Genomic DNA, 27,382 nt, shown 5'->3' with positions numbered 1-27,382 from the left:
GAGGAAAAAAAGAAAAGAAAAGAAAATATATTAAAGGAAAAAAATATTATTAGAATAAATGATAAATTTATTTTAAAAAATAACTGTATTGAAAATTTACCTAAAATTCTTTAGACAAATTTTTTTTTACCTATTTTGATTAATATCTCTTCTTGCTTTTTAATTTTAAAAACCTTTCAATCATTTGATTGTTAAATTTGTAAAATATTAGGTAAAAAAATTGAGTATGGTGATTTTTTACATTAAAAAAGAGAAGTAAAAAAAGGAGAAAGGGCAAAAGACGTAGTTAAGTTGGAATAGAGGGGCAAATGTGAAAGAAAGGAGCATAAGATTATAACGTAAGACCAACTGGACTTGCAATCTAACTGTACAAACAGGTGCTTTTTCTCTCTGGATATCTATTAATTTTTTTTTTGACTTTCAATATTCTACGTTTAATCTCATCTCTTTCTCGTTTTGTTGAATGCACAAGCACCAAACCCCCAACCCATCGCACCGGATCCTGCAAGTTTTCAATTATCTGTTCACTTTCGCTGCTTCCACAATCCCATTAAACTCAACAATAATCTCACCAGCTTTGAACCTAACTCACCTTTCCCCCCCTTAATATCTAATGCTCCACACATTTCTTCTTTCATCAATATATATATCATTATCTCCTAAGTTTGATTCACATCTCTTCTTTCTTTCATCTTTCACGGAGCTCATTTGCTTCCTTTCTCTATCGTTTTAGTACGTTTGTTTGGTGGGAAAGTGTAGGAAGAGTAATGGGCATTTTCATGGTTGATAGTTTGAGGTTTTCTCAGCTGGTTCACTGACTTCTCTATGTTTTTGATTGTTTTGGCAGAGCAATCGTAGTCCTTTATGCTATTAAGCAGCTTCATATGAGTTCATTTGGTGGATCATTGTTTAAAGCCTTTAAGGTAACATAATTTAATATACTCTGTATCCCTCTCGGTTTCTCGCTTTCTTAGTATGTTTATATGTATGCATGATGTGTGTTTATGTACTGAAGTTAGAGTTCTGAGAAGATTGAGATCTGGGTCTGATATGGCTACAGTAGGTTTGAACTCTAATGTGCGTGCAAATATTCTTCTTTCTTTCTCTGTGATTGTGTGCATCGTTTTCTCTGTAGAATAATTGACATTTAATCGTAAAGCTCAGTCTTTTTACATATAAAAGTTGCAGAAGCACTTATATCTTCAACATTCTCCTGTCTCCCGTCATTTTTTTGCATTTCTTTTCATCCCTGTTTTTCCATATGGACAGATGCATAATATATATTATTAAGATGTAACGTTTCCTAAGTTTATTTCGTGTGTGATTCTGTCTTTTTGTTGATTAAAACAGCTGATGAGGCATAAAAAGAGCTTCATTTATACCGCATGGAGCTGATTTTCGGAATTAATTTATAACGTCTTGTTTGTTCTCATTGAAAATTTTCTACCCCACCAACAAAATGGCCAAGGAAAAAAGGATAAAAACGTGTGGAACAGATTATTCATATGATATTCACATAATGCCACGATTCTGTTATAGCTGATCTATCAATGCATCCACTGATACAAACAAATATCCCTTGAAGAATTTGGAAATTAAACAAATGAGTACACAATTAGGAAAATAAAGTTTCCGCCAGTACTTTCTTGGTATGATATCAGTAATGACTAGTCTTTTAATTCAAGGGTTATAATGATACAGATATATTGCATGACAGAGACTTCTTTCATTTGTCTCTATAATTTATCAATAAATTCACTTTATCAAGATTTGTCTTTATAAGGAGCTGTGTATGCTTTATCTAGTGAAACTCTCGTGAAAAGAATAGAGTGGAAAATTCTGTTTTATGTAAACATATTTACAATTTCCTTTTTCTTTTATGCTATTCTACATAGGTGATTTCTTTGAATAATAAGGTAAGGATGACGTATGCATGTGTTGCCAGATTGAATTCATTATTTAAATATGCTTACCCTGTTGTAATTAGAAGCCAGATAAGATGATTTAATGAATTTGCTGGAAAATAATGATATAAGGGATGTAATCATGTTATTCCGTTGTACTGATAAATATTACTTTGATTACCTTATTGGTTAAACTGATCTTTGTTTTCATTTCACCTTCTTTCTAGTTTTTTTTTTTTTTTGGTGTATAAAAAAGGCGTAGATTGATAAAAAATCCATATGGTAGAACTGATTTTTGCTTTTGAGGTAATGATATTTGATGCAGAAATATATGTATTTTCCTTTCATCTTTTCAATTAATCATATTCCATCTCTGAACACGCACACACACATATATATATATATTTATTTATTTATCTTTTCATTACTAGATCTGCACTATGAACGATTGCTCTCATTTTACCCTTTACATTTTAGTCATTACAGTTCGTTACAGTTGATTCATGACACCACAGTATTCTGTTCAATAATTGTATATTGGTGGCTATTATAATCTGGTAAGGGTTCATGCTGGGCCTGTTCTTTCTTGGCTACCGTTCGTTTTGATATGCTATTGTTATGTTTCTATGGTTGCTTCTATATTTTTTTATATTGTTCAATGGTGAGAGCTTGTTGTCCTTTCATATGGGCATTTATTTTACACTAAGGGCAATCTATTTTAGATTATAATGGGATAATTGTTCTTTTAAGATGTCATGTTGATATAGTAAACATGCACAAAGTTTGAAAGGCTCTTCTTTTGTGAATGATCTATAATTCATAAACAATCTGAGGCATCTTTCTTTCCTGTTTCATAGTTTCCTTTCCTTATGTTGATTGGTTTTCAATATTTTATATAACTAGACATGACAGGATCCTTTTATCGGATGGTTTTGATTATAGGTCATTGCTTTGCCTACATCTGAGTTTGTGTTGATTTTATGCTTTCTTATTGCAAAATGGTCCTACATTTGTGAACGCTGGTATTTAACTTATTATTAGGGAACTCTGCTTCAAACGAGTTGTTTAGTGGGTATGAAAGATGCTTAGATAACTGTGGGAGGTAAAGATAAACCTCTGGTAAATTTGTTATATATCTTATAGTTAATTCATGAACTTGCTAGTGCAATATTATTAGCTTCTGTTCTTCTATTATGCCCTTTGAGTTTTGGGGCTGTTGTTAACTATGACTTGTTAATTCCACTAAGTTGAAATTAACATATCATATAAACTGAATGGACTGAGTGTGGTATTTAGATTATTTGCTGCTTCTAACAGAAAAATCTTCTGGTCCAAGATGACTAACTGTACCACCAGTCACTTCCCATCTTTTGAGGGTTATCATTTCCTGCAGACAACACATATAACACTCCTTGTCCTCCATGGCTACAAGATATTTGGTTCCTCTTTCTTGGTTGCTCCTTCAGGATTTTTTTTTTTTTTGGTATTGAGAAAAATATAATAAACCTTATACTTGTCAACATATTCTTTTCATGATCTCAATTTCATCAATTTCCGGCATATGGTCCATATAACGCACAGTGTTTTCCCTGGTACAGGTACTTGGATAGCTCATTGAAGATCTTTTTTGTTGAAAACATATTGTTCCTGCTTAAATTTGAATTCATAAACCTTCTCTGGCAAACATGGTGTCAAGATCCTGCATAAATTTGGTGGACTTAGCATCTAGTGACATGTTTAGTATCCCTCGAAGTCAAAGAGTACTCCCTCGAGTGATGACTGTTCCAGGAATTATACCTGACATTGACAATGATAATGCTTCCTCACCTATGTCCCGTAAAAAGAAGATAATAGTGGCAAATTTTCTTCCTTTACATGCAGTAAAGGATATGAATTCTGGAAGGTGGTCCTTTAGTTTTGATGAGGACTCACCTTTATACCAAATTAAGGATGGTTTATCATCTGATTTTGACATTTTCTTTGTGGGGTCCCTTAAGGCTGATGTAGATCCAATAGAACAAGAAGAGGTTGCGCAGATACTCCTTGAGGAATTTAACTGCGTGCCCACATATCTTTCTTCTGACACTCAGGAGAAGTTCTATCACGGGTTTTGCAAGCAATACCTGTGGCCACTTTTTCATTACATGCTGCCCGTTTGCCCAGACCTTGGCAATCGCTTTGATGACTCAAAGTGGCGAGCCTATGTTTCTGCCAATAAGAAATTTGCTGATAAGGTCGTGGAGCTGTTAAATGCTGAAGAGGATTATGTATGGGTTCACGACTATCACCTTATGGTTGTCCCTATATTCTTGAGGAGGCGTTTCAATAGAATTAAGTTGGGATTTTTCCTTCACAGCCCATTCCCTTCATCAGAAATATATCGGACATTGCCTTCCAGAAAGTTCATTTTGAAAGCACTTCTAAATGCAGATTTAATTGGTTTTCATACATATGATTATGCTCGTCACTTTCTATCTTGTTGTGGTAGGATGCTAGGCCTGTACTCTGAATCAAAGCGAGGTCATATTGGACTTGAATATCTGGGTCGCACAATATGTGTCAAAATCTTGCATGTGGGGATTCATATTGGTCGACTTGAATCTGCCTTAAATCATCCCTTATCTTCTGTCAAGGTTAAAGAGATCCAAGAGCAATTCAAGGGGAAGAAGATTATTCTTGGTGTTGATGATATGGACATATTTAAAGGCATCAGTTTAAAATTAGAAGCCATGGAACGGCTTTTGCAGGTGCATACTGAGTTTTTGGGTAAACTAGTGCTGATTCAAATTGTAAATCCTGCAAGGTCCACAGGTAAAGATGTTGAAGAAGCAAAAAGGGAGACATATATGATGACCGAAAGGATTAATGAAAAATATGGTTTCTTAGGCTATAAACCCGTGATTTTGATTGATGGACCTGTACCTCTTCATGAGAAGACTGCCTATTATGCTTTGGCAGAGTGTTGCATTGTTAATGCTGTGAGGGATGGTATGAACCTAATGCCATACAAGTATACCATCTGTCGGCAGGGAACTCCAAAAATGGATGAAGCGTTGGAAATGGCCCCCGGGTGCCCACACACAAGTGCACTCATTGTTTCAGAGTTCATAGGTTGCTCACCATCCCTAAGTGGGGCGATTAGGATCAATCCTTGGGACATTGAGGCCGTAGCTGATGCACTGCATCTGGCCATCAGTATGCCTGATGTAGAGAAGCAGTTGCGGCATGAGAAGCACTATCAATATATTAGGTCTCACGATCTTGCTTATTGGGCTCAAAGCTTCATGCAGGATTTGGAGCAAGCATGCAAAGATCACTATAGTAAATGCTGTTGGGGCATGGGCTTTGGTTTGGATTGTAGAATATTGTTCCTTTCTCCATATTTTAGGAAGTTGTCCTGTGATCATATTCGTTCTGTGTATAAAAGAACATCTAGAAGGGCAATATTTTTGGACTATGATGGCACAGTGGTGTACCGATCTTCGATCGCAAACCACCCCTCTGCTAAATTCATGTATCATCTGAACTGTATCTGCAATGACTCAAAAAACACTGTGTTCATTGTTAGCGGTAGGGGGCAAGAGTCTCTGGGTAAAATGTTTTCAGAATGCCAAAATCTAGGTATAGCAGCAGAGCATGGATACTTCATGAGGTATATTCTTGTATATATTGATATCTACTAATTTCAAGATTTAGTTTCAGAAACCCATATTTTTCCTTTGGTAAATAAGACAGCTGCGTGGTCCAAAGACAAATATTGCCCATTTATAGATACTGTGTTTTTACTCAAACGAAAGCAAAATTTTGCTATATATATATATATATGTATGTATGTATGTATGTATGTTTATTGATTCAAATATAATCCAACTAGTTTTATTATTTCTCATGTGTATGGGTTTCCTTTGATTTTTCCTACAGGTGGACTAGAGATTCCAAATGGCAGATCAGTCACCGAGCTGATGATTTTGCATGGAAAAATATTGTAGAACCTGTGATGCAATTATATACAGAGACAACTGATGGTTCCTATATAGAAGCGAAGAAAACTGCCTTGGTGTGGCACCATCAAGATGCTGCCTCTGATTTTGGATCATGCCAGGCCAAGGAGCTATTGGATCATCTTGAAAGTGTTCTTGCGAATCAGCCTGTTGTTGTAAATAGGGGTCATGATATAGTTGAAGTGAAGCCACAGGTCTATGTTTCTTCCATTATCTTCATTCTTTCTCTTTTTAAGAGTTGTTACAATTAATGGCTTACCATTACCTATTAATTTACAGGGAGTCACTAAAGGATCCGCAGCAGAGAAAGTACTTAGTTCAATGATCAGTAATGGGAAAGTTCCTGATTTTGTGCTGTGCATCGGGGACGATAGATCTGATGAGGACATGTTTGAAAGCATATTGAGCTATTGTTCATCACTTGATGCTCCTCCAGAGATTTTTGATTGTACAGTTGGTCAAAAACCAAGTAAAGCTAGGTACTACCTAGACGATGTCACAGATGTTCATGCAATTATTGAAAGTTTGGGTGATGAATCCGTGTTTAAATTGTGGAGATAATAAATCCACGTTTCTTCGCCAACACTATTTGATTTTTCCAGAGGAATGCAATCAAATTAAGTAGGATTGGAAGAACAATGGGACTGCCATTGGTGGGAGGACATATGATGCTGACTTTAATCATTCTATCCTGGTGCTGAACAAGGGACTTCTCATGAAGCTGGTTGTTTACGTGAACTTTGTGATGCAGCTCTAGGTTGTTTCTTTTTTTATCTTCTTTTCCAGAAAAATATGAGATAAATGGTAGGGATAAAAGGCGAATTAGGTGGCCGCAAAGACAGATGTAGTTTAGGTGCACAGGGTATAACATTAATTTAGTTAGCAAAGAGATTCGGATGGTGATGATAGGTTTGTATACATGAGAAGGCCTTTGGAAAGATGACTTTGTGGCATCTATCTCAATTAATGAAGGATGTTTGGTTTATTTTCAATTGGGGCATTCCAATTAGCATATTACTCTTAGTTTTTTTTTTTTTTAAATTTTATATACAAATAATAACATGTTATCATATGATTCGATAATTGTCAATTATATGGTGATATAATCTTGTTTATGTATATTATTTGTATATATAATTTTATTAAATATTTGAACATCCCTCTTTCCGTCCAACTCCAGATTGATTTTAGATGCCCATACTGAATTAGTATGTCCACATGTGCTTGGTGACCGTGACAAATATTCTGGCATATTAGGCCTAGAAACTATATATTAAATTATACTTATAAAAAATAGTATCAATTATATTTCTACCAACTCAACTTTTGAACATAAATTAGCCTAATTATGCTTAATGTTTACCCTAATTGACCTGCTTACATCACCCATTTTCTACATTATGTCATCAACACAACTGTTTGTTACGCTCGCTGATTAAACTCCTCTAATGACCATTTTAGTCTTTTAATTATCTGATTCAACTGTATTTAAAAGCTAAATCCGTTGCTCTAATTTTAATGAATGATTAGTAGGTGTTGACAGCTGGCACATTAGCTTGTTGGAATCCTATCCCTATCATATCAACCTAATTGATAATATCTGGATCCTTCATCACGACTAGGGCCCACCCGAAACTTCTTACTCGTCACAGTTGGCTCACTCTTGCTTCACATTCACTCACATGTAACGGCTAGAACTGCACATTCCAATTACCATAATACCCCTACCAATAATATATAATACAACCTTGTGTAGAAATTGAGCGTCTGCCCATTTTTCTTGTGTATGGAGACGGCTGAAGAAGATTCAGCGGCCGTTATGGGTGAAACAACATCCAGCTCTCTCCTCCGCAATACGCGCTGCTGTTTTTGTTTCCCGCGTTTCAACTGTCGTCGATCCTCCACCGTCGGATTGTCTTGGTGGGAGCAAATCCAATCACAGAACCGCTGGTGGACGCCGGCGGTCACTGCCTTACAAAGAGTCCGAGAGTGGTCAGAGATCGTGGCCGGACCTAAGTGGAAGACTTTCATCCGAAGATTCAACAGAAACAGAAGTAATACCAACACTTCACATCACCCTCACGGAAAATTCCAATACGACCCTCTGAGTTATTCCCTCAACTTCGAAGGGAACGGTAATTTCGACCATGATGACGATTTCAGCGGGTTCCGGGATTTCTCGACACGGTACGCTTCTAGTAAGTCGGCGGCGGCAACGGCAACGGCGAGTACTGTAGTGGATGATCGAGGGAAGGATGTGGCGGCGTTGGCGTGAAGATCTGCGTCAGCCAAAGTTACACAGTTGATTTTGTGATAGTAGTTGGCGGCGCTAGGGTGGAGCAATTTTATTTGCTAGCTAAATAGTGGTGTAAATAAAGATGGGTTTCTATAGAGTTTGGTGTTCATATCTTTCAGTTGTTTCTTGTGGAAATAAAGGTGTGTGTATGTTTTAATACGACGTAGTATCTCTGGATTCTATATTTTATTTATGGTAAAAGAAGAATATGAGAAATTGACATGGTTTTATCTTGTATCATGTTCACGAAAAATACATCCTAAGATCTGCTAAACAGATTGTTAGCTTAGTTCACTAACTTCTCTGCAATTTACAGACTTAATGTAGAGTAGAATATCGCTCACAACCCATGGAAAACTCAGGAAATTTATGCCTTCCCGGCAATAAGTTGGGTGGTAAGTTACATGGTACCATGCTGAGGCTAACTTTTGATGTTCATCTGCCTTGCAGCTACTTTCGAACCATTCTTTAGCTTCTCTCTGAACAGTCTTCACGGACAGCAAGATCCGATCTTTCATGTCTCCGTATCTCCTGTTATCGCGTTGCAAATACCCTGGTTTGTTTCGTATATTACCTGTCAGTAGCTCGTCCTCGGTCTTCGTACCATAGAAGTTCATCAGCTTGGTCATCTCCTCCTCATACATTTCTCTGTGAATTTCTGCAGTTCCAAGGAAGGCTTCGAAACCATCCACTTCAAGATCATTGTCATAGCTCGCTTCAGCTATCTTCTCTGACCAAATGGAGTGGTTGGTTGTCATTTGGTTCATTGAGTTAAGGGTGGCACGGTAGAGTTTTCCAAGTACCCCAGAAGAAATGTACATGGGTTTGTCTACCCTTTCCATGAAATCTGGGAATTCCCTTGGTTTCAGAGCCACAGGCATCTCTGCCGGCAACCCAGTCTTTGCAAAGTCAACAGCCATCGAGTGAAGTGTTGCCAACTGTAGGCATTTTGCACTCCGGGCCTTCATTGGATCACGATCAGCCTGAACTAAATGAGCAGTAGAGATGGCACCTAAAGTATCATTGATCATGTAATCAACAAAAAATTTTTGAATTTCCTGCACATTTCATAGATTTTCTTACAGGGTTAAAACTTATAGAAGGCAAATTTAACCACATGAATGAAAATCTTTCACTGACTCTTAAAATACCTCTAAGGTCACATCATGATCCAATACTCGTGATCTCCCTCCAATGTAATCCATAGGAGGATGAGTTTCACAAGGGATGAGATCTTTATCCCAGCTTATGAAAAAGATATCTCCGTCGAGATCTCCACCAGAGCATTCATTTGGATGGGGCCTGTGGACAGGAAGTCTTAGCCACAGACTTATATCTCTTACAACTTAATTATATAACACCATAACAGTCAAGAATACCCAAGCAGAGGAAACATTATAAGTAAGAATCCAATATGTTTTGTGCAGGTGGACAATTAAACATCAAGGCAAAGAAAGATTATTTTCTTGGGAAAGTGAAATAGAGTTCATGAGTAAGCAGATGACCTGAGTATGGGCACAGGCATGGCTGCGAAACAAATGCCAAGAGGTATCAGAATGAAATTTTTGGAAGGGTGGGGTTGGCCGCGCTCGCTTGGCATCAAATGCAAACTTATTGGAGCAAATATTGAAAATAATAATAGAAAAAGTAAGATGAATGAGGCAAAGCCTTTTCAGGTAGTCCAAGCCAGTTGATGCAGCAACTATGGCACTCATTCAGAGATGAACATCATTTGAACAATATCATAAGTTCAGAGACATGAACTTCTTAATCTAGCAATTATCAACCATCCAATAAAAAACTCCATGACTACTTAAATAACATGGAACAAGTGCACATATTATTCAAAATAAACATACCTTACTAGCTAAGCATGTAACTATAATATAAGGTATAAGAGGAAATGTAACTTTTGAGAGTTAAACTATACCTTTCTCCTTTCTGAGGGAAGAGAATGCAATCCACCAGACCATTCTCCTCAAGGTTGACTTCATAGACAGCCTCAAGTACTCTGATATCTCCAGGGTGAAGACAAGGATTTTTGGTGACAAGCACCTTCCCTAAAACTATGGATGTTTTCTCATCCACCTTGCGGAAGAAACTTTGATCCTTGCCTACTAGCTCTGCTTTTGTCATGGTAATGCGGATATAAACTTGGCCATAATTTAATAAACCAGTCTCATCCAAGCAACCAATCAAGAGCCGACCCTTTGGAACATAGATTCTGCATCTGCTTTTTAACTCAGACAACTGATTCTCATGATGTGCTTGAAGCATCATTGAGAGGTATGGCTCAATATTAGGTTCATAACCTTGAAGCAACATCTTTGCCAGAATACTTTTGGAGTTAGCCACACTCAACTTCTGTAAGACATCCAAAGCTGCTTCTCTATTTGTCAACATTTTGCCTAGCAGATGCAATTGTTCTTGTTGCATTGCTTCAAGTACTTCATCCTTAATTCCCAAGGTAGACAAGAGGATAATAATCTCTCGATTCAGAAAGCAAGGCATAGAGTCACTCCATTTGGTGATATTAAGCATCCTGTTATTTGATTCAAACTTAAGCATACTACTACGCAAAGACAGCTTCCGGTAGGATTTACAATCAACAGCAATCACACCTTTGTAGCCACCATATCGAATTTGAAATGCTGAAGGAGTCTCCCTCAGTCCACATGTCTGAGCCACTGACCTAGAAAAAGATTGAGAAATTTTCCCAATACCATCTGAGAAGCAGTAGCTAATGCCATCAGAAGCAGTTTCAATATCAGGAATGATTTCTATGTCTTGTGCAGGAACACACAGAGTTTGCATAGAAGCACTGAACAACTGACCCATCCTTGCTGCACATTTTGACACACTTCGTATCTTGTTGAAGCATCCCATCCATTCTCTGATATCTTCTGCTTTCACCTTGTCATTAGAAGCAAACAACCAAACAGAATTTGATCGTAACTGACTAGCTGAGAAAGCCAGAAACTCGTATCTTTTATCTCCGATCAAAATCCCATCTCGAAGAATAGACAATATTCTATAGTATATTTTAGTTCTGTAAGGTTTGGCGAATATACCTTGTTCAATGCTTGTCGAAAGAGCATTCACAGGAAGCTTACTCCAATCTTCTTCAACGAAAGTAACTCTCATAAAATCTGAGGCATATTCTGCAAAGTTCTTTACAACATAATTAGAATGTTCAAGCTCAGGACCCAAACAATAAACTTTCAATGGAGTAACTAAGGCCCTATAACAGCTCATTATGTTACGATCTATCAACCTTTTGTCAGATGACAAGAGAACGCTCTTACAATTTCTCCCTAAGATGTGTAATTGGATTTTTATGAAAGAAACAGGATCATAGCAAGTTGACTTCAACTTCTGCAACTTCTGTAGAATCATTAATGCATTCTCCATGGTTAAACCACTAAGGATCTCAATCAATTTATCATCTGCTGCAGCAAGACTAATTTTATGAGTATGAACAAGTGAATTGAGCTGGAAAAGGACTTCATATGCTATATTAGAAACTGGTCCGCATTTTACAAGCGGAACTGTTTCAGAAGTTGAACAGAACTCTTCTCCATCCTCCAAAATTAGCTGTTTTTTGTCTTCCTTAAAGTACGGAAAACTTGAGAAAAGATCTGACATCAATAAGTCATCTTCAATTTCCCAGCAAAATGAAGTTGATTGTCCAATTGACTTCACAACAGAGAAGTCTGTTGTGCGAACCCAGAGAAAGTCAAAATCTTCCTTGCACATGTGATATCGGTCCCTACGGAATTTTGTTGCTATCTTAGGTCCAGAAATTTTTTGATAGATCTTTGGCCCATACTTTAGCTGAAGCAGTACAGATTAACAAATTAAAAAAGCATTCTAATGCCATAAACCAGGTAAGATGAAAAGTAGTATCAGAAAAACTAATAATAGTCCAAAATTTACATCTACACATCCTCTAAATGAATGACAGTGCTAGGAGTTTGGTTCAGTGCCAGAAAATTATACCAACGAATTGATAGAAATTCTTCAAAAAAAAAAAAAATCGAAACCTCATTTGTAACTTTTTCCTTTCACATTCTCCAAAAATACACATCAAATGCATGGAAAACATCAACATACACATAAGAAAAAAGAACGAATAACATGCCTGGAGAAGAATCCCATTAACTTCCCCATCCAAACGACACCCAACAGTCTCCAAAATATCTTCAAACGAAATCTCCAACTTATAACAACATTCGTCGCACTCTTGCTCATCCTTCTGCCATATCCAAAACTCCACCATGCTTCTCTCGGGCATCAGCCACCCTCTCACACCTTCCCAACTCTCCAACACACACAACCTCTCCTCTTTTCTCATAAACCCCACATGCAAAATACTATCCTCAACTCTGAATCGGTCCTTGATGGGCCTGGCAATGATATCAGCATAAGTTTCAGAGATTTCCAGACAATGAGACTTAAAGACTAGGGCTTGATCGAGAGAGAGGTTTAGAGCTTTGGTTTTAAAATCCAAGGAAGTGAATTGCACACGACCAACGCCGCGGGACTTCCAGTTTTTCCGTTCAGTCTGTATCTCAATAGCGAAGACTGAGTCTTGACCGAGTCGGCTCTCGAGGTATTGGAGGAGGTCCTCGGCTATGATGGATTGGGGAATGTTTGAGACCCACACTGTTGGTCTCTCTACGAAAACACCCATTGTGAATCTGGAGTGACTCGTCACTGAGTTTTTGCAGGAACACACGATTGCAACTGGTCGTGTTTTGTGCTCCTTTAGAAATTGGACTTGGAAAGTGCCGGATCGCCGCTGCTTGTGCTTTCTGCTTTTTTAGAGGCCGAAGGACTATTCCCACCGAAGGGTAGTGAAATGACAAATTTGCACCTAATAACTTTAAAAAACCTGAATGCCCACCCACTCATCTGTTAAAATTAATGGATAATATTATTGAGCAGAAATATTTTTAAAAACTAAGAATTTATGCATTCCCCATAAATTTAAAAACTAATAATTAAGATTTGAAAAGTAATCGAATTCTCACTAAGGTTTTTTTTCCCGTCTCCAATGACCATCTCTGCTAGTTAGCCTTTTTAGACTCTTCTTCTCTAATCGAAACATGCCAATCTTCGGTTGAAATAGGCAGGCGAAGACTAATGGGAGATTCGACCACTTTTCAAACCTTAGATTGAAAGAAAAAATTGTTAGATTTTTAAATCTAGTATAACATCTCTGGTTTAATATTCTGACTCACCGTCAAAATATTATCAACTTTGGATATACAGTCTATTATAGTTTTGCTTCTAGGTTTATAACCCAAAATGTACCTTGACAATTTAAGAAGCTCACAAACTATTTAACTAGTCAAATTTTCTTATTGTCAAGTGATGTGGGATGTATAGATAGAGTATAAACAGATCTAATATCTCTCTCGTACTTTACTAATATAAGATTTACCTAAGGGTAACATATTCACCCCTTTGTAAGACTCAGTGCCCTTGTTGAGATTTGCTCCACCTCACTCAAAAGGACATGCAGAGCCCCTATAATATTATTTGTAACATCTCCGATCCAATAGTCTAACCTATTGTCAAAATATTGTTGACTTTAGAGACACAGTCCATTATGATTTTGTTTCTAAACTTTGTAACCCAAAATACGTCTTAACAGTTTAAGAAGCTCACATATTATTTAATCAATTAAATTTTCTTATCGTCAAGCGATATGAGATGTATAGATATAGTTAAACAAACTCAATATCTTTTTAGTGTTTTGTTGATGCGAGATTTGCTTAAAAGCATTATACTTAAGAAAAGATATGATAAATTTTTAGTTCTTTTAAATAGTTTTATTAAATGACATTTTTACTCCTTCTTTTAATAGTTAATTTTAACATAGAAGAGAGTATTTAAGTTTTTTAAAGTTAATAATGGGAATTGTCATTTCACTAAACCTTGGATAGGAATAGTCATTTCGCGTTTTTTAGAAGTTGAATTTAGAAAAAAAGGGCACGACTGCAACTGGGCTATGAATGCGTTTCTAGATCCAGATAAAGTAAAAACCATTTTATACTGCATTTATGGTTTACAATGGGTCAAACTGAATCAATCTGAATGCTATTTGATTTGAACTCAAATTTAAATTTACCAAGTTAGAAAGTTTTGAGTTAGAGTTAGAAATAAAAACACTTGACTTGATCTTGATTTAAAAATTTATAATGAATGCTCTATATATATATAAAAAAGGCCAAAGAACTATTTTCCATGCAAGTTTTAAGTCATTTTTAAAAACACACTCACAATGTTTCAAAAATCTAAACACTGATCCATCAATTATTAAATTTAACAAAAACCGTTAGTTATAAGGGGATAAATTTATTATTTTATCAATACTATTAAAATAAATAAAATTATATCTCATTTTTCTCCATTGGTTTGAAAAATTAACATTTTCTCTTTTAATTTAGAAAACTGACAATTTCCTCCTAAAATTAAGTTTTGAAAAATTCATTTTCTCTTCTAGGGTTTGGAAAACAAATTCGACCAACTATTTGGTGAACGGTGATCTCTCTCTTTGAAGGTTTCCTTCATGGTCCAGACAATGAAGGCGTCGTCTAGAACGTCCTCTTTCGTGGTAGTGGGTGATTGTCTTTTGTCTCTTTCGTAGCTAGATCTAAAAGATGAGTAGAAAGTGTCGGCCATCGATTGAAATGACGATGGCTAGAGAAGGAAAACAAACCCTAAGGGTGAAATGTTAACTTTTAAAACTTTGAAAATAGGACAAAGTGTTAGCCTTTTAAACCTTGGGGAACCATGATATTAACTTTTAGGGTTCAGTATTAAAATAACAATTTTATTCTTATCTATAACTAAAATTCTAATAGAATTTAGCCTACATGAGTGAGTATTTGAATTTTTGAAATATCGTGAATGTATTTTTGAGATCAGACTAAAACTCGAGTGGGAAATAGTCTTTTGGCCTATATAAAATTTTAAATTTTATAAAATTTATTGATATTTTACTTAAACTAATCATAAACCCATCAAACTAATTAATAACAAGCTCAAGCCTTTTTTTTTAATTTAATTTGAATTGCTTGAGTTCGAGGTCAGTTTAAAAAAAAAAATTAAACTAAGTTGTGAGCAGCTTGGGAATTGGTTGACTTATTTTCAACTCTAGTTTTGGTTATATCAATGTTATTTTATTATAATTACCATTATTCATGACTTTTATTTATACTTTTTAAAACATTTATACCTCATATGTTATTTATACAAATTATACTTATTTATTTGAAAATTAGTTAAATAATCATTTTAGAGAAAGAATATACAAAATTAATTTGAATAATTTTATTTTATTGAATCCAAACTCAAAAGGAGATTGACCCATGGACTAGTTCGAGCTCAAACTAACATTTGTTTGGGTTTCATGAGGTAAATATTATAGAATTGAAGACTTCGGACTTATGCAATTGCTTTTAAGAAGAGCCACGAAGAAAGCAGTATTCGCTTTTCAAGCAGGGGAAGAACATATGCAGAGGATTCCAATTCTAAATTTTACACAGACAAACTCACCATGTCTCTTTATTTATTTAAGTCAGAAGAAAGAAATACACGAGTATACTGCAAATATGCATTTTTTTTTCCCTATGAAAAGATATCATCTCTGTATTTTATTGATTCATCTGGAAACAATGAGCATTGCACTATTGTTGTACTGCCGTCGCCATAAGCATCCCATTCGAGCTACGTTTCATTGGAAAACTTGTAGTAAGAGAGAAAAGAAGGAATATCCATATGTGTATCCGAAGAACTCGGCAGCTTGCTCCTCTTGGACCAAAGCCATGTTTTGGATACAGAGAAGCTCTCACCTCTACTCTTTCTGCTGATTTTCTTCCCTTCTGTTTCATCATCAACTAAAGAATTTCCATGCTCTTCTTTCTCGTTGACAGGCTTTGCATCCCTACTAACACCAGCGCTACCATGGGACAATTTCACTCGCAAATCCGAATCACCAACCACGTACTGATATGTTCCCATTGAGTAACATCTTCTTGCATCCAAGTTACTGCTACTTATCTCTCCTGCCCCTCTCTCTTTGCGATCTTCATTCGTGCTTCTAAACTTACCAAGTCTCACGGAAAAAACCCTTTTTGGGCGAGCAGTTTCTTCTGTAATTGCAGGACTCTGATGACAAGAAAATCCATTCTCTGCCTCTCTCGAGAACCCATATGATATCTCCCTCAAAACGTCAAAACTAAAAACTGGATTCTCCGTGGGAAGAGCAGAGTTCAAAAGGCTCCCTCTACAAAGAGGGCATGTGGAGTTTGAAAGGAGCCATGTATCTATACAAGTAATGTGGAAGGCATGGCTACACCTCGGAAGCAACCTCAGCTTGTCGTGGTCTGATAATTCACATAGACAGACGGCGCAATCAAATGGCTCCTTCAAGCCTGTTATATCTTTGTAATAGAATACAGGTAGAGCATCTATTGAAGCTTGGTCTAGACCTGAGTCATGTAGCCTGAAAAGATGTTGAAGCTGTCTTTGAAAAGCATGAGGGGTTTCTGGGTGTCGATTATTGGATCGATGGATTGGTAAAGACGACGGTCTCTTTATGAGATATCTGACAAGCAAATGGAGAAGACCAGAAACGAAGAAAACAACAGCTAGAGTTACTATAATAAAAAGAATCACCGGACTGATTCTGCCAAGTGATGATGATTGGGTTGATTCATTTTCATACTTGATAGCACTGTTTGGACTTGATAATGAAGAAGAAGATGATGGAGGAGGTGAATATATAAAAAAGCCATCTTTATGTTCCATTTCATGTATAACTCTGAACATTGTAGCTAACGGCCTAAGAGCAAAACTCTTATCAGAAACTCTTTTTAACCTGGAATCAATAAGAGATAAAGGAGTGAGAGATTGAAATAAGAATATATTCTAAGAGTGGAACAGGGGATGGAAAAATAAGAAAGAAAAGATTCAATTCTCTTCAATTAAGGTAATGAATATCAAAATGAAACTATCGAGTGAAAAACTAATGAGGGCTCATGAGCCTTAGACAAGATGCTCTTTGTGTAAACTTGTCTTGAACAAAATAAACGGAGGAAATGTAGAGAAAGAGTAGCAGTGGGTACATGATTCCATAACCATAAGAGGCGTTTTGGTAGAATATGTGGCCACCCTTTTAACCAAATAAGCCTCAGAGACTATTTGTTGTCTTTTCTTGCCTCATGTATCAAGGTTTAGATACCTAAAGAAAAAGTTGAGCAAGAATGAGGAGACTGCAAGGAAGATGGGGAATGATTAAAAGGGCCACCACCACATTTCCATCTGCCTGCTTTATTCATCAGAATCGTCAACATTTATAAATACTTACATTGATTTTTCTGTGTGACTGCCTCCTAATCACGGCAAATTTAATTTCCATCAATCTTGGCAGAAAAGCAGTGTATTGACTCTGATTCTTCCAACATGAGAGAGGCTATGATCAATGATGATCAAGAAACAATAATTCATTTAGATTTGATGCAAGTTCAGTGATAAATCACGTTATTAGGAGGGATTAATCTACATTTATGGGGCATAAGACCATGGATTAATTATTAAATTAAACGTGTTGGCTATGATGATACAAGAGATATCAAAAGACAAAACTTCATGGTGGTGGGTCTCTTGACTCATATGTGCTATAGCTTTTTCTTTAACGCATGCCACCTAAATGCATAGATGATTATGCCCATTAAAGAGTGGTCGTCATAACTCAATTCCGAGTTTTAGAATGGTTGACATTTTTTCCTGATGTTGGTGGACGCCTCAATCAACAAAGTCCTCTGTAATTTGTACTGTTTCTTCTTAGCTTTTTGATGTTTGTTCCTTGTACTTGGACAAGCTCTTGAAGTCATGTATATGTATGCATGAGTTTTCAGAGAAGAGGACTCTGTCAACTGACCTGAGTAGTAATTCTGCAAAATCTGCCATCAACAGGCTAGAATTCAAGTCATAGATTCATTAAATGGCCAACAAATCGACTGCAGTAACACAGACAATGAATGAAATAGTGAAAATTGTTGAATACATGAATAAGTTACAACTATTCAATAATGAATTTTGAAGCAAGAATTGTTTCTCAATTAATTAAATACTACAACTTCAAAAACTAATCATCTTTTAAGGTACTTATTGACAGGCATTTCCCAGCAAATTCTTTCACATCAAACATGTTGCCGTAGTCATTTGCTTGGCTAATTATGGTTCCGAGCCTGCGGATCTCTCTTCTTCCTCTTGTATTGCATTGATCATTACAGCAATTTGATTCATGCTTGGCCTTTCACTTGGAGAAGGATTAACACACTTTAACGCTACTTGTAACAAGTTCACCATCCTCTCTTCATTTGCACCTTCTAAAACCAATGCTTTGTCGAAAACTTCAACAGTCCATTCCTCTCTAACCACTGAGTGCACCCATTTAGCCAAATCAAACCCGTTATTCTCGACTAACTTCCCTGTTAGAAGCTCAAGAAGAATCACACCAAAGCCATAGACATCGCTCATGAAGCTGCTGGATTGAGCAGCTGATGATTGGCCTTGATTCTCAATTGCCATTAGGCCATATTCGCTCACACATGGATCCATGTTCTTGTTGAACAATATATTGGTGGATTTTAGGTTACCATGCGCAATTCCATCTTCATGAAGTTTTTCATGCATGAATGCGAGAGATTGTGCAATTCCAGCTGCAACTCCTAGTCTGCTCCCCCAGTCAAATGATTGGTCATTTGGGGACTCTGAAGACAGAAATCAACAAAGATGCATGGTCATATTAGTAATATTTGATTGCAGCTAGATTTTATTCTTCTATATTGATATGAGTGATGCTAATTTCTAATTTATAAGGGCAGCAAAGCATGAATTCGTGTAATCAGGACCCAATTAGAGTATCAGCTTTTAACTTACACCACCTGCATTTTAAGCAGCGTAGAAACTAAACAAAATTCCAAGTTCATTTCAAGTTGAAGTTTGATTTTGCATACAATTTGAAAAGACTAAATGACTGGTTCATTCCTACTTATCGTTATTCTATATTCACAAAGCCACAACAACTGCAAAATCCTTCAAAAAAGTGAGTAAAATATGCATAGAAAGAGAAGTTTTACCATGAAGAAGCTTGAAGAGACTTCCATTTGGCTGATATTCGTAAACCAAGAGCTTCTCTTGATTAGAACAATAATATGCAACCGGGGGCAATACATTTGGTTGCTTCACTTGGTCTATTTTTTCCATTCTTCTCTTGAAGTCTTCACTTGAAATGCTCCAATCTTTCAACCTTTTCACAGCCATGATCTCCCCATTGTCAAGCATGACCTTGTAGAGACTTCCATGTTTTCCCTTTCCAAGCAATTCAGCTGGAGCTCGAAGCAATTCTTCAAATGTCAATCCATTCACTGCAGGACTTGATAAAACTACAAGCGATGATCTGGCAATTCCACCCTCTGCAGATGTAATAGAATACTCTGATCTATTATCACCAGTCTTTGATCCAGTTGAAGTACTACTAGGCTTATTGGTACCAGTATCCTGTGCTACCCCCTTCTTTACAGTATCAGTCTTTGCTTTTGACTTCTTTTTCCTGACTAATCTCAAGGTAATGAAGAGCAAAACAAGCAGGCCAATGATAATATAGCCTAAGTATAAAAGAAAATCATTAGTTGAACCTTTTGACTTCTTCTCTGGTGGGGAAGTTGGTGGGCAAGCATTTGATAGTGGCTTTCCACATAATCCAGGATTACCAGAAAAGCTGTCAGCATTGAACCGGCCTTTGACATCAGGGATTGGACCACTGAAGTTATTGTTGGAGACACTGAAATCCTGAAGATTGAGAAAATCAAAATCTGGTATTCCTCCACTAAGCTGATTATTCTCAACATAGAAGGTTATGAGGCCTGAAATTCGAGCTACATCAGGAAGCTCGCCAGAGAAGCTGTTGTTGGCTATTTCAAGCCTTTTCAAATTACTCAACTGTGATAAAGAATCTGGAAGTTTTCCAGTGAATCGATTCCCACTTAAAAAGAGGTGAGTCAACTGTTTGCAACTCGAAATGTCTTCTGGTAAAATTCCAGAAATATTGTTGCCTTTCAGGCTCAAGACTGCAAGAGATTTTGCCGTACAGACAGAACTCGAATCAAGAATGCCACTGAGATTAAATCCTTCAAGAACAATTCTTTTAACAAAATGCTGTGTTGTATCATCACAAGATACACCTTCCCATTTGTCATTGCAGGGGTCTGAACTTGTGTTCCAACCCCAGTTTTGACCTCTTGTGGCATTACCTGGTGAAAGTTTCTCCATGAACAGAACTAGCGCATCCTTCACTTCTTGTAATTCAGAATTTGCAGCTGGTAAAAGAAGAAAGATCAAAATTGGCAGTGCCCGGAAGGAAATTCGATCCATTCTTGATTGACAAGTGTTTGCAAAATAACTCCAGTTCGAATTTTCCTTAATGAAGCTAGAGTGGTCACTAGTAACATAATAAGAAAGAAACAAATAATAAGGCGTCGCTAAGTGCCAATTGGCTGAACTTACAAAGGTAACTTGTGGCATCTAGTTGTGAAGGACTATAAGGACTTACAGATTAGATCAATGGGCTAAATCAACATTGTAGAATCTGGAAGCCGGCTGAATGAAATAGTCAGAAAAATCAAATATTGTGTCGCAGTCAACTTGGCTTCTCTTATGAATGGTTCATTAATCCTTGTCTATATATGATACAAATGGAGCTTTCTTATTCATCCATATCCCACGAAAAGGATATCTAGAAATTAACTGCAATGAACTGGATTGGTAATCCTACTCAGTTCACAAAAGATAAAACCTCAAGAGAATTAAGGCAAATCCCCTAGACAAGCTAATTTCAGAATAACAGAAATACAGATTGAAATATATAACTTGTATTAGATGTTTGAATATTCAAAACTTTAAATTTAAACGTTTAAGATAATGTGGCCACAGAATTAACCCACAAAGGGAAAAAAGGAGAAAGAGAACAGACAATGTGCATAAAACAAAAAAAAAAAAACTTTTGATTAGCTTATCAATTTCTTATTTTCCTTCATCTTCAATATGGGCCCTCATATACTCATATATTAAAATTGAATTCAACTCCTCTCTTCATGGTGGGCAACAACTCTTACATCCCTTGGGTATTACATGATAAAAATATAATATAATTGTACAGATGGGACTGTCATAAGGATACATTGCACAGGTCAGTATGGATTTGCATGGCCTGCAATATCATCATCAGCCAGAAGCCCGTCTTCAAAGAAAATTTCCAAAGTAATTTTTTTAATTTTAGTAATAAAATATTAACTAAATCAAACATCTCTTAATTCCCAAAATGAGTAAGGTTTTTTGGGTTACAATTTTTTGGCCGAAACCCATGGATTTTGCTAAAAAATAGATTAAAGTAGAAACAAAAATGGTTGGTCAATAGGAGGTGTCGACTAGATATGAATCAGGGCAACCAAGGTCTGCCTGTTTGGCCAAATGGAGTGTTTCAGACAAATTAGTCTATATTCTACAAACTTTTGTTTAATACATTTGCAAATTCTAGTTTCTTAGAACTCAGTTATTTGATTTTAGGGTTGATTTCTAATATCTTATCTCTCTTATTTAATATAATTTTTCAAATAAATATAAATTTTCTTATTTGAATTAGTTTTTAAGACTGCCTCAATTTTACCCCTATCATTCATCAAGTTTAACATTTTATATGAACATTCGTGTGTCCATACAATTCTATCTTCACCGACAATTTTATTAAACTGTCAGTAACATGTTTTCCATTGAATTTTTTTTTACTGTAAAATATTTCAAAATGATGAAAGTGTGTAAATAAATATCAATATTATAACATTATATTATTTTTATTTAAAATTTTTAAATTTATTTGAAATTAATATTTCTGTAAAATCGATTGGATTATTGGAAGGCCAAAAAAGACTTATTCTCTCCCAAGATTTAGTAAAGTCCCAAATTAGTGTTCCTTAAATATTAAAAATTCAAATTCTTATTTGTGAAATATTAAAATTAATAGAATCAGTTAGCTTTAAAGATAAAATCGTTATTTGACTATAATATATTAAAAACAATAAAACTTTATCTTATTTCTTTCATTAATTTAGAAAATTAACATTTTCCTTATTATTGAATTTTAAAAAGTTATATTTCTCGCATAGAGTTTCAATTTTTATCTTCTTTCTCTTATGACCAAACTCTAATCGAGACCACCTTCATCTCATCCTTCTCTCTCTACTGTCGACCATGAAAATCGATGATAGACGAAGAAACATTAACGCACGACAAATCAAAGATGACTCATCCAGACCCAAATCATCAAATTGAAGTTTGTCTTCATCTTCATCGAATCGGTTCGGGACAATGACCTTCTCCTTTGGTGGGCAATGAAGGAGGAAAGGGATGGTCGGTTCGTCAACACTCGTTTTGGATCGATGACACTAGTGTTCATACAAGGAGTATCAGAGTTTTTGGGTTTTCTCTTTCTGATTTTATCATAGCACTGTTGGTTTTCTTTGTCAGCCATAAGTGAAGGAAGTAGTTGTCAGAGTTCCTTGGATTTCTTCATTGGGCCGGGATGAGGGGAGAAGTCGTCGACATTGTTTGTGAAAATGGTGGAATACATGATGCAAGTATGATATTTCTAAACTTTGGGGGGGGGGGGGGGGGGGGGGGGGTTGAAGATAAAATTTTGAATAATATAAAAATAAAGGTAAAATAGTAATTTTCAATTATATTAACAAATTTTACTAACGGATTTAGATAATAGGTGGGTATTTGAGTTTTCAAAAGTAAGCAAGTATACGTTTAAGGGTTGAACAAACCTCGGGTGGGAATAAGTCTTTTGGCCTTATTAGAAATTTGAATATACTTTCATATAAACAACAATAGGCTAAAGGATAATTTCTCACCAAAAGTATTATCTTATCTCAAGTTTCCATTTCTTAACTTTGAAAATCTTATTTATCTACCTATGATAGGTTAAAATTAACAGAACCCTAACCCCTTAAAATTTTGTTTCTTTCCCCCTTCTAGACCTTAAAAACTAATCATTTTCTCTATAGGTCAAGTTTTAAAAAATTGTATTCTCTCTTAGGGTTTAGTTTTCAAACTCTAGTGTCATTGCTAATGGCCTCTCCCTCCCAAAACTTTCTCTCCTTCCGACGATCTCTCTCATTTTAACTGGATGTCTGATTGATGTTGAATAAAGCTGGGGAGACGAAGAACTTCGTCAGGTGTCTGGGAAAACAATTGTCTTCCTAGATAAAAACAAGATCTTTGTCGATCGACGTTCCAGAGGAGGGAGAGAGGCCGTTGGAGCATGGTAATGTGTTGAAAAATCTTTGTCGCCAACGATGGCGTCGAATTTGACACTGAGAATTGAAAACTAAACCCTAAAGGGGAAATATCATTTTTTTAAATTTGGCCTAAGGGATAAACTTTTAGTTTTAGGGTTTTGGGAGGAGGGAATGAGATTAAATTTTAATTTATTTTTAATATTATAGATGAAGGAACGATTTTGCCTTGAAATTAATAGACTTAACCCCTCATGAGTAAGTGTTTAGAATTTTCATAGTTAAGGAATAGAAACTTGAGATAAAAAGATACTTTAGGTAACAATATAATATTCTATTTTATAATTTATTTCTATCTCCCCGTGGGTATGATCTATCTCAAAACAGTTAACAATGGTGAAACTTTCAGAGTTCACTGTGGTTGATGCTAAGATGTTGAAACTCTTTAAAAAAAGAGCCTAAAGGTCACTATGAAAATGGTCATGGTTGGTGAAGTTTGAGAATAGCTTCCAGGACATAAACTTGCTTCCTCAAATAAAAGACTTTGAAGCTTTTGCATCTTCATTTCATGAACCCATCCTTCACTCACCTCTCCTTCCCTTCTTTCTTTCACTTTATATCAAAAAGAGAAGAGCTTCAAAAAGGCTATTGAATCACTACTGCAATCAGGGCTTAATATTTATACGATGATGAAGCTAAGAGGAAAGAGAATGCATGTGGGAGTCAACTGGTGTTGAGGGTTCATTTTTGGGTTTGTGGAGAGTACTTGTAAGACCAAGCCGGCTGTGTTGTAAGAGAAGAGTGCGTGTGGGGTTTGAGTATTAATACGGAATGTACATAATTGTATGACAGTCCACTAGTTAGTATTTTCGGATCATGACAATTTATATCCTCGTAATCCTCGAATCCTTACAGCTAGGATTTCTTCTCCCATGTCATGTCATGACCTTATCAGTTCTTGTTACAAGTCAAAATTTCATTTGCCAGATAGAAAATGTTAGAAATCTAATAAATAATTGTTGATCTTTAGTGCTTATTGATACATGTAAAAATTAATCCAACGAAATAAAAATTTGAGAATTATTTTCTTGGATTAGATCGTTAAGATTTGAGTGCTTTCCTAGAACATACATAAACATCGCGACTGAAAGCAGAAATTTGGTAAATAATATATTGAATTTGAGAGAGTTACATTAGTTGAAGCTAGCTTATTAAGGACAAGCTCTCTGTTCATGATGAATCTGAATCATCTGATGATCTTTTGCCTCCTCTTGATCGATTCCCATCAATGGGTATTGCGAGGGTGAAAACCAAGGCAATGATTCATCAGGGAACTGAAGCAAGGAAGGCAAAGATTTAGATGATGGTGGTGGAGCTACTGAGGGGAGCTTCATGAGCAGTTTCTCGAGGCTGTTCATTGATAAAAAAGTGTGCATAAGTGGTTTATTAAAATATTCGGAGACATCTTCCATGTGTGATGTCAAGGGAGTTGTAGCATTGACTGGTGGTTGAGATGTCTCGTAATATTGATCATCTGGAAGTGTACTAATGATAGAATCATTGAAGGCCTCGATCGGAAATGGATTGTGGATGATGATGGGTGCAGTAACTTGAAAGGGCAAAGTAGTTGAGTGGATTGGTGATGGAGATGAAGATGAAGGACGTGGTAAGAGGAAACCGGGAATAATCTGGAGATCATTGAATTTCTTCTGGATTTCAGCAACATAGATGAGATCCTCTGGGACCTGAAAATGAAAAATGAATTGGGTTATTAAAGCAAGAAGCAAAAAGAACGTTTCTTTTCTAGATCATGTTAATGGTAGGGTAAATGGTTCACCTTTGTTAAAGCTCCTAATTGAAGAACACCTTCGTCCACTGCTATTAAAGAAATCGTCTGCAGTTTAAAGCATGTAGTAGTTTGGTTTAGCAGAAGATGCAGCTCACACAATGAAAGCAAATAAACCAGAATAAAGAAAGATTCTCGATATGGACCTTTATTCCAGATTGAAACTGAGCTTTCCATGTCCTTGGGTGCTGCAAAGAGAATATATATATTCAATGAGAAATTAATATTTTTTTGGGTCAGCAGATGAAAGTACGTAAAAGATGTCAATGAGAACCCATGCATTAATTCAGATTACTTAATTTAATACCAGGTCTTCAGAGTTTTGCCACACAGACAGATTGATTTGTTCACTGTAAACGCACTTATGACTACGATCTGCAGCAACCTTTCCTATCGAACTGCCATAAGAGACCAGTTTTTAATTCGACTTTAAAATCCCCGAGAAGGGAAAGAAACCATATAACAAAACGGCGGTAATTTTCTCCTTACCCTTCTCCATAGTTGTGGATTTCATGTGACATCTTGAAAAACAGCTCAGGTTGGAGTCGTATAAGTTGGATATCACAGTTCTTGTCATCTGATGATGAGCTTCCCGGAGGATTGCTCCCAGCTGTGGAAGCCAAAAAGTTGCAGAAACCATCCTCCCATGCAAGCATCCTGGCACATATTAATTAGCCATCCGAAATATATATCAAATGGGATTCAATGAACTAGCTTTAACGAACATCAAGGAGTTACCAGTTTCTCCTGTTCACTCTTGACTTGTTATGAGCTCCCTTTTGAAGAGAATCCCAACTGTTTATAAAGCCAACGAAAAAAAAATTGAGGGAAAGAGAAATAAAACGGCCTCTATATAGTTAAAACTATAGTTTCATTTATCAAACTTACTCCGGTGGTGGATGACTTCTTGGTAATATTCTCCAAAAAACTGCATAAACCCACAGGGAGTTTTCATGGCACAAGTTTCTTAATGTGTGCTGAAGGAGATGAGTAGCAACTACTGGGCTATTATCAGCTGAATACTCCTCCATCAATGAACTTCTCTCTTTACTGTCGAAGTAGCAGTCTACATTATATATATTAGTGCAGCATCTTGTATTCTGAGGTGAGGGAGCAAGGAAGCAGCACATTGTGGCATATTTCTTTCTCTCTTTCTCCATTATTTCCTCCCCTGCACTTTTCTGACAAGTGATGAGCGTAGTGACAAATAAGTCCTGCTCAATTACTCCCCGGTAATTTTTTCTCCCAATTTCTCATTTTCCAAACAGTATAACGCACATGCAATTAATTATTGAATGTATTGGACATGCCAGCTTACCAGTACTTTGATGAGTTACATATTTCAATGTACATGCATGTCTATAACAAATCCCTACATAAATATGAATACATGATTGATCGGTTGAATATATTGAGCATCTATATATGGTCCTAGCTTCTCTACAACAGAATGATTATCATCCACCAACTCAATAGATCCCATGTGGGGGAGAGCCAGCTCAATGCAAATTTGTGATATTACTTGCAAATACCCATGAAATTAATTACACATATAACAAGTTCTTGGGAGTCATCAGTGATGGGGAAGCACTAAGGGATGATAATAGTACCCCATGATACCACCTTATCTGATCAGCTTGAGCAACATTATGCATCATACCTCGTTTGAAAGCTGAAATCGTTCACATGCAGGACCCATATGTACGAATCAAATTAATTGTCCTCTTAATTCAAGAAATGATCCTCCATGTACCTCTGTCTGGTAGCAAAATCAAGATAATTATTAGATAATAGTATTACTTACATTGCGATAATCATGCATATAATCAAGACTTCTCCTTGCCCCTTGAACCTATATATCAGTATCACACCATATATCCATAAATTTTAATCATAAACCAGTATATATAAAAGGCAATAAACAACAAAAACAGAAACAGAGATCAATCAGCATGGGCCCACTC

At 36.1% G+C, this 27,382-nt stretch overlaps 6 protein-coding genes across 7 annotated transcripts; 2 read left to right on the top strand and 4 right to left on the bottom strand.

Annotated features, from left to right (window-relative positions):
* The first annotated feature begins 382 nt into the window (after positions 1-382).
* LOC123212224 (probable alpha,alpha-trehalose-phosphate synthase [UDP-forming] 9) lies at positions 383-6,897 on the top strand. Of its 2 annotated transcripts, XM_044631304.1 has the most exons (5): positions 383-732; positions 848-923; positions 3,503-5,556; positions 5,826-6,099; positions 6,185-6,897. In XM_044631304.1, the coding sequence occupies exons 3-5, from the start codon at positions 3,590-3,592 to the stop codon at positions 6,464-6,466; spliced, it is 2,523 nt and encodes an 840-aa protein (XP_044487239.1). In that variant the 5' UTR covers positions 383-732; positions 848-923; positions 3,503-3,589; the 3' UTR covers positions 6,467-6,897. The 2 variants fall into 2 exon arrangements, with proteins under 2 accessions (XP_044487239.1, XP_044487240.1); XM_044631305.1 differs by having other exon boundaries at positions 383-923.
* Positions 6,898-7,655: 758 nt separating this feature from the next.
* LOC123212225 lies at positions 7,656-8,360 on the top strand. Its single transcript, XM_044631306.1, has one exon. It carries the CDS (start codon positions 7,692-7,694, stop codon positions 8,178-8,180), a length of 489 nt encoding a protein of 162 aa, XP_044487241.1. The 5' UTR covers positions 7,656-7,691; the 3' UTR covers positions 8,181-8,360.
* A 50-nt stretch (positions 8,361-8,410) lies between these two features.
* Positions 8,411-13,041, bottom strand: LOC123212223 (RNA-dependent RNA polymerase 2). The gene is made up of 4 exons (XM_044631303.1): positions 12,343-13,041; positions 10,132-12,035; positions 9,353-9,503; positions 8,411-9,259 (listed from the first exon to the last, which is right to left on the bottom strand). The coding sequence occupies exons 1-4, from the start codon at positions 12,892-12,894 to the stop codon at positions 8,483-8,485; spliced, it is 3,384 nt and encodes a 1,127-aa protein (XP_044487238.1). The 5' UTR covers positions 12,895-13,041; the 3' UTR covers positions 8,411-8,482.
* A 2,666-nt stretch (positions 13,042-15,707) lies between these two features.
* LOC123212496 (RING-H2 finger protein ATL46-like) lies at positions 15,708-17,491 on the bottom strand. Its single transcript, XM_044631656.1, has one exon. The coding sequence runs from the start codon at positions 17,040-17,042 to the stop codon at positions 15,939-15,941; it is 1,104 nt and encodes a 367-aa protein (XP_044487591.1). The 5' UTR covers positions 17,043-17,491; the 3' UTR covers positions 15,708-15,938.
* A 782-nt stretch (positions 17,492-18,273) lies between these two features.
* On the bottom strand, positions 18,274-20,801 carry LOC123212494 (probable inactive receptor kinase At2g26730). Its single transcript, XM_044631654.1, has 2 exons — positions 19,358-20,801; positions 18,274-18,988 (listed from the first exon to the last, which is right to left on the bottom strand). Exons 1-2 carry the CDS (start codon positions 20,799-20,801, stop codon positions 18,450-18,452), a joined length of 1,983 nt encoding a protein of 660 aa, XP_044487589.1. The 3' UTR covers positions 18,274-18,449.
* A 3,843-nt stretch (positions 20,802-24,644) lies between these two features.
* On the bottom strand, positions 24,645-26,589 carry LOC123212495 (protein RICE SALT SENSITIVE 3-like). Its single transcript, XM_044631655.1, has 7 exons — positions 26,307-26,589; positions 26,157-26,213; positions 25,908-26,075; positions 25,726-25,816; positions 25,565-25,606; positions 25,410-25,466; positions 24,645-25,317 (listed from the first exon to the last, which is right to left on the bottom strand). Exons 1-7 carry the CDS (start codon positions 26,576-26,578, stop codon positions 24,784-24,786), a joined length of 1,221 nt encoding a protein of 406 aa, XP_044487590.1. The 5' UTR covers positions 26,579-26,589; the 3' UTR covers positions 24,645-24,783.
* Between the last annotated feature and the right edge of the window lie 793 nt (positions 26,590-27,382).

Source organism: Mangifera indica, chromosome 3 (assembly GCF_011075055.1).
Source record: "Mangifera indica cultivar Alphonso chromosome 3, CATAS_Mindica_2.1, whole genome shotgun sequence".
NCBI lineage: Eukaryota > Viridiplantae > Streptophyta > Magnoliopsida > Sapindales > Anacardiaceae > Mangifera > Mangifera indica.
Note: the sequence above shows the minus strand (reverse complement) of the source record. Positions and strands in the feature narration are given on the sequence as shown.

Coding starts and splice junctions, on each gene's coding strand:
- LOC123212496 (XM_044631656.1), bottom strand. CDS start 17,042: ATGTTCAGAGTTATACATGAAATGGAACATAAAGATGGCTTTTTTATA.
- LOC123212495 (XM_044631655.1), bottom strand. CDS start 26,578: ATGGAGAAAGAGAGAAAGAAATATGCCACAATGTGCTGCTTCCTTGCT. Junction 25,817..25,907: donor ATCCACAACTATGGAGAAGG/GTAAGGAGAAAA, acceptor CTCTTATGGCAG/TTCGATAGGAAAGGTTGCTG. Junction 25,467..25,564: donor AGTTTCAATCTGGAATAAAG/GTCCATATCGAG, acceptor TTTAAACTGCAG/ACGATTTCTTTAATAGCAGT.
- LOC123212223 (XM_044631303.1), bottom strand. CDS start 12,894: ATGGGTGTTTTCGTAGAGAGACCAACAGTGTGGGTCTCAAACATTCCC. Junction 12,036..12,342: donor TTAATGGGATTCTTCTCCAG/GCATGTTATTCG, acceptor GTACTGCTTCAG/CTAAAGTATGGGCCAAAGAT. Junction 9,504..10,131: donor TTCCCTCAGAAAGGAGAAAG/GTATAGTTTAAC, acceptor TCCTGTCCACAG/GCCCCATCCAAATGAATGCT.
- LOC123212225 (XM_044631306.1), top strand. CDS start 7,692: ATGGAGACGGCTGAAGAAGATTCAGCGGCCGTTATGGGTGAAACAACA.
- LOC123212224 (XM_044631304.1), top strand. CDS start 3,590: ATGGTGTCAAGATCCTGCATAAATTTGGTGGACTTAGCATCTAGTGAC. Junction 5,557..5,825: donor GAGCATGGATACTTCATGAG/GTATATTCTTGT, acceptor TTTTTCCTACAG/GTGGACTAGAGATTCCAAAT. Junction 6,100..6,184: donor TAGTTGAAGTGAAGCCACAG/GTCTATGTTTCT, acceptor ATTAATTTACAG/GGAGTCACTAAAGGATCCGC.
- LOC123212494 (XM_044631654.1), bottom strand. CDS start 20,801: ATGCCACAAGTTACCTTTGTAAGTTCAGCCAATTGGCACTTAGCGACG. Junction 18,989..19,357: donor TCTCTTCAAGCTTCTTCATG/GTAAAACTTCTC, acceptor TTCTGTCTTCAG/AGTCCCCAAATGACCAATCA.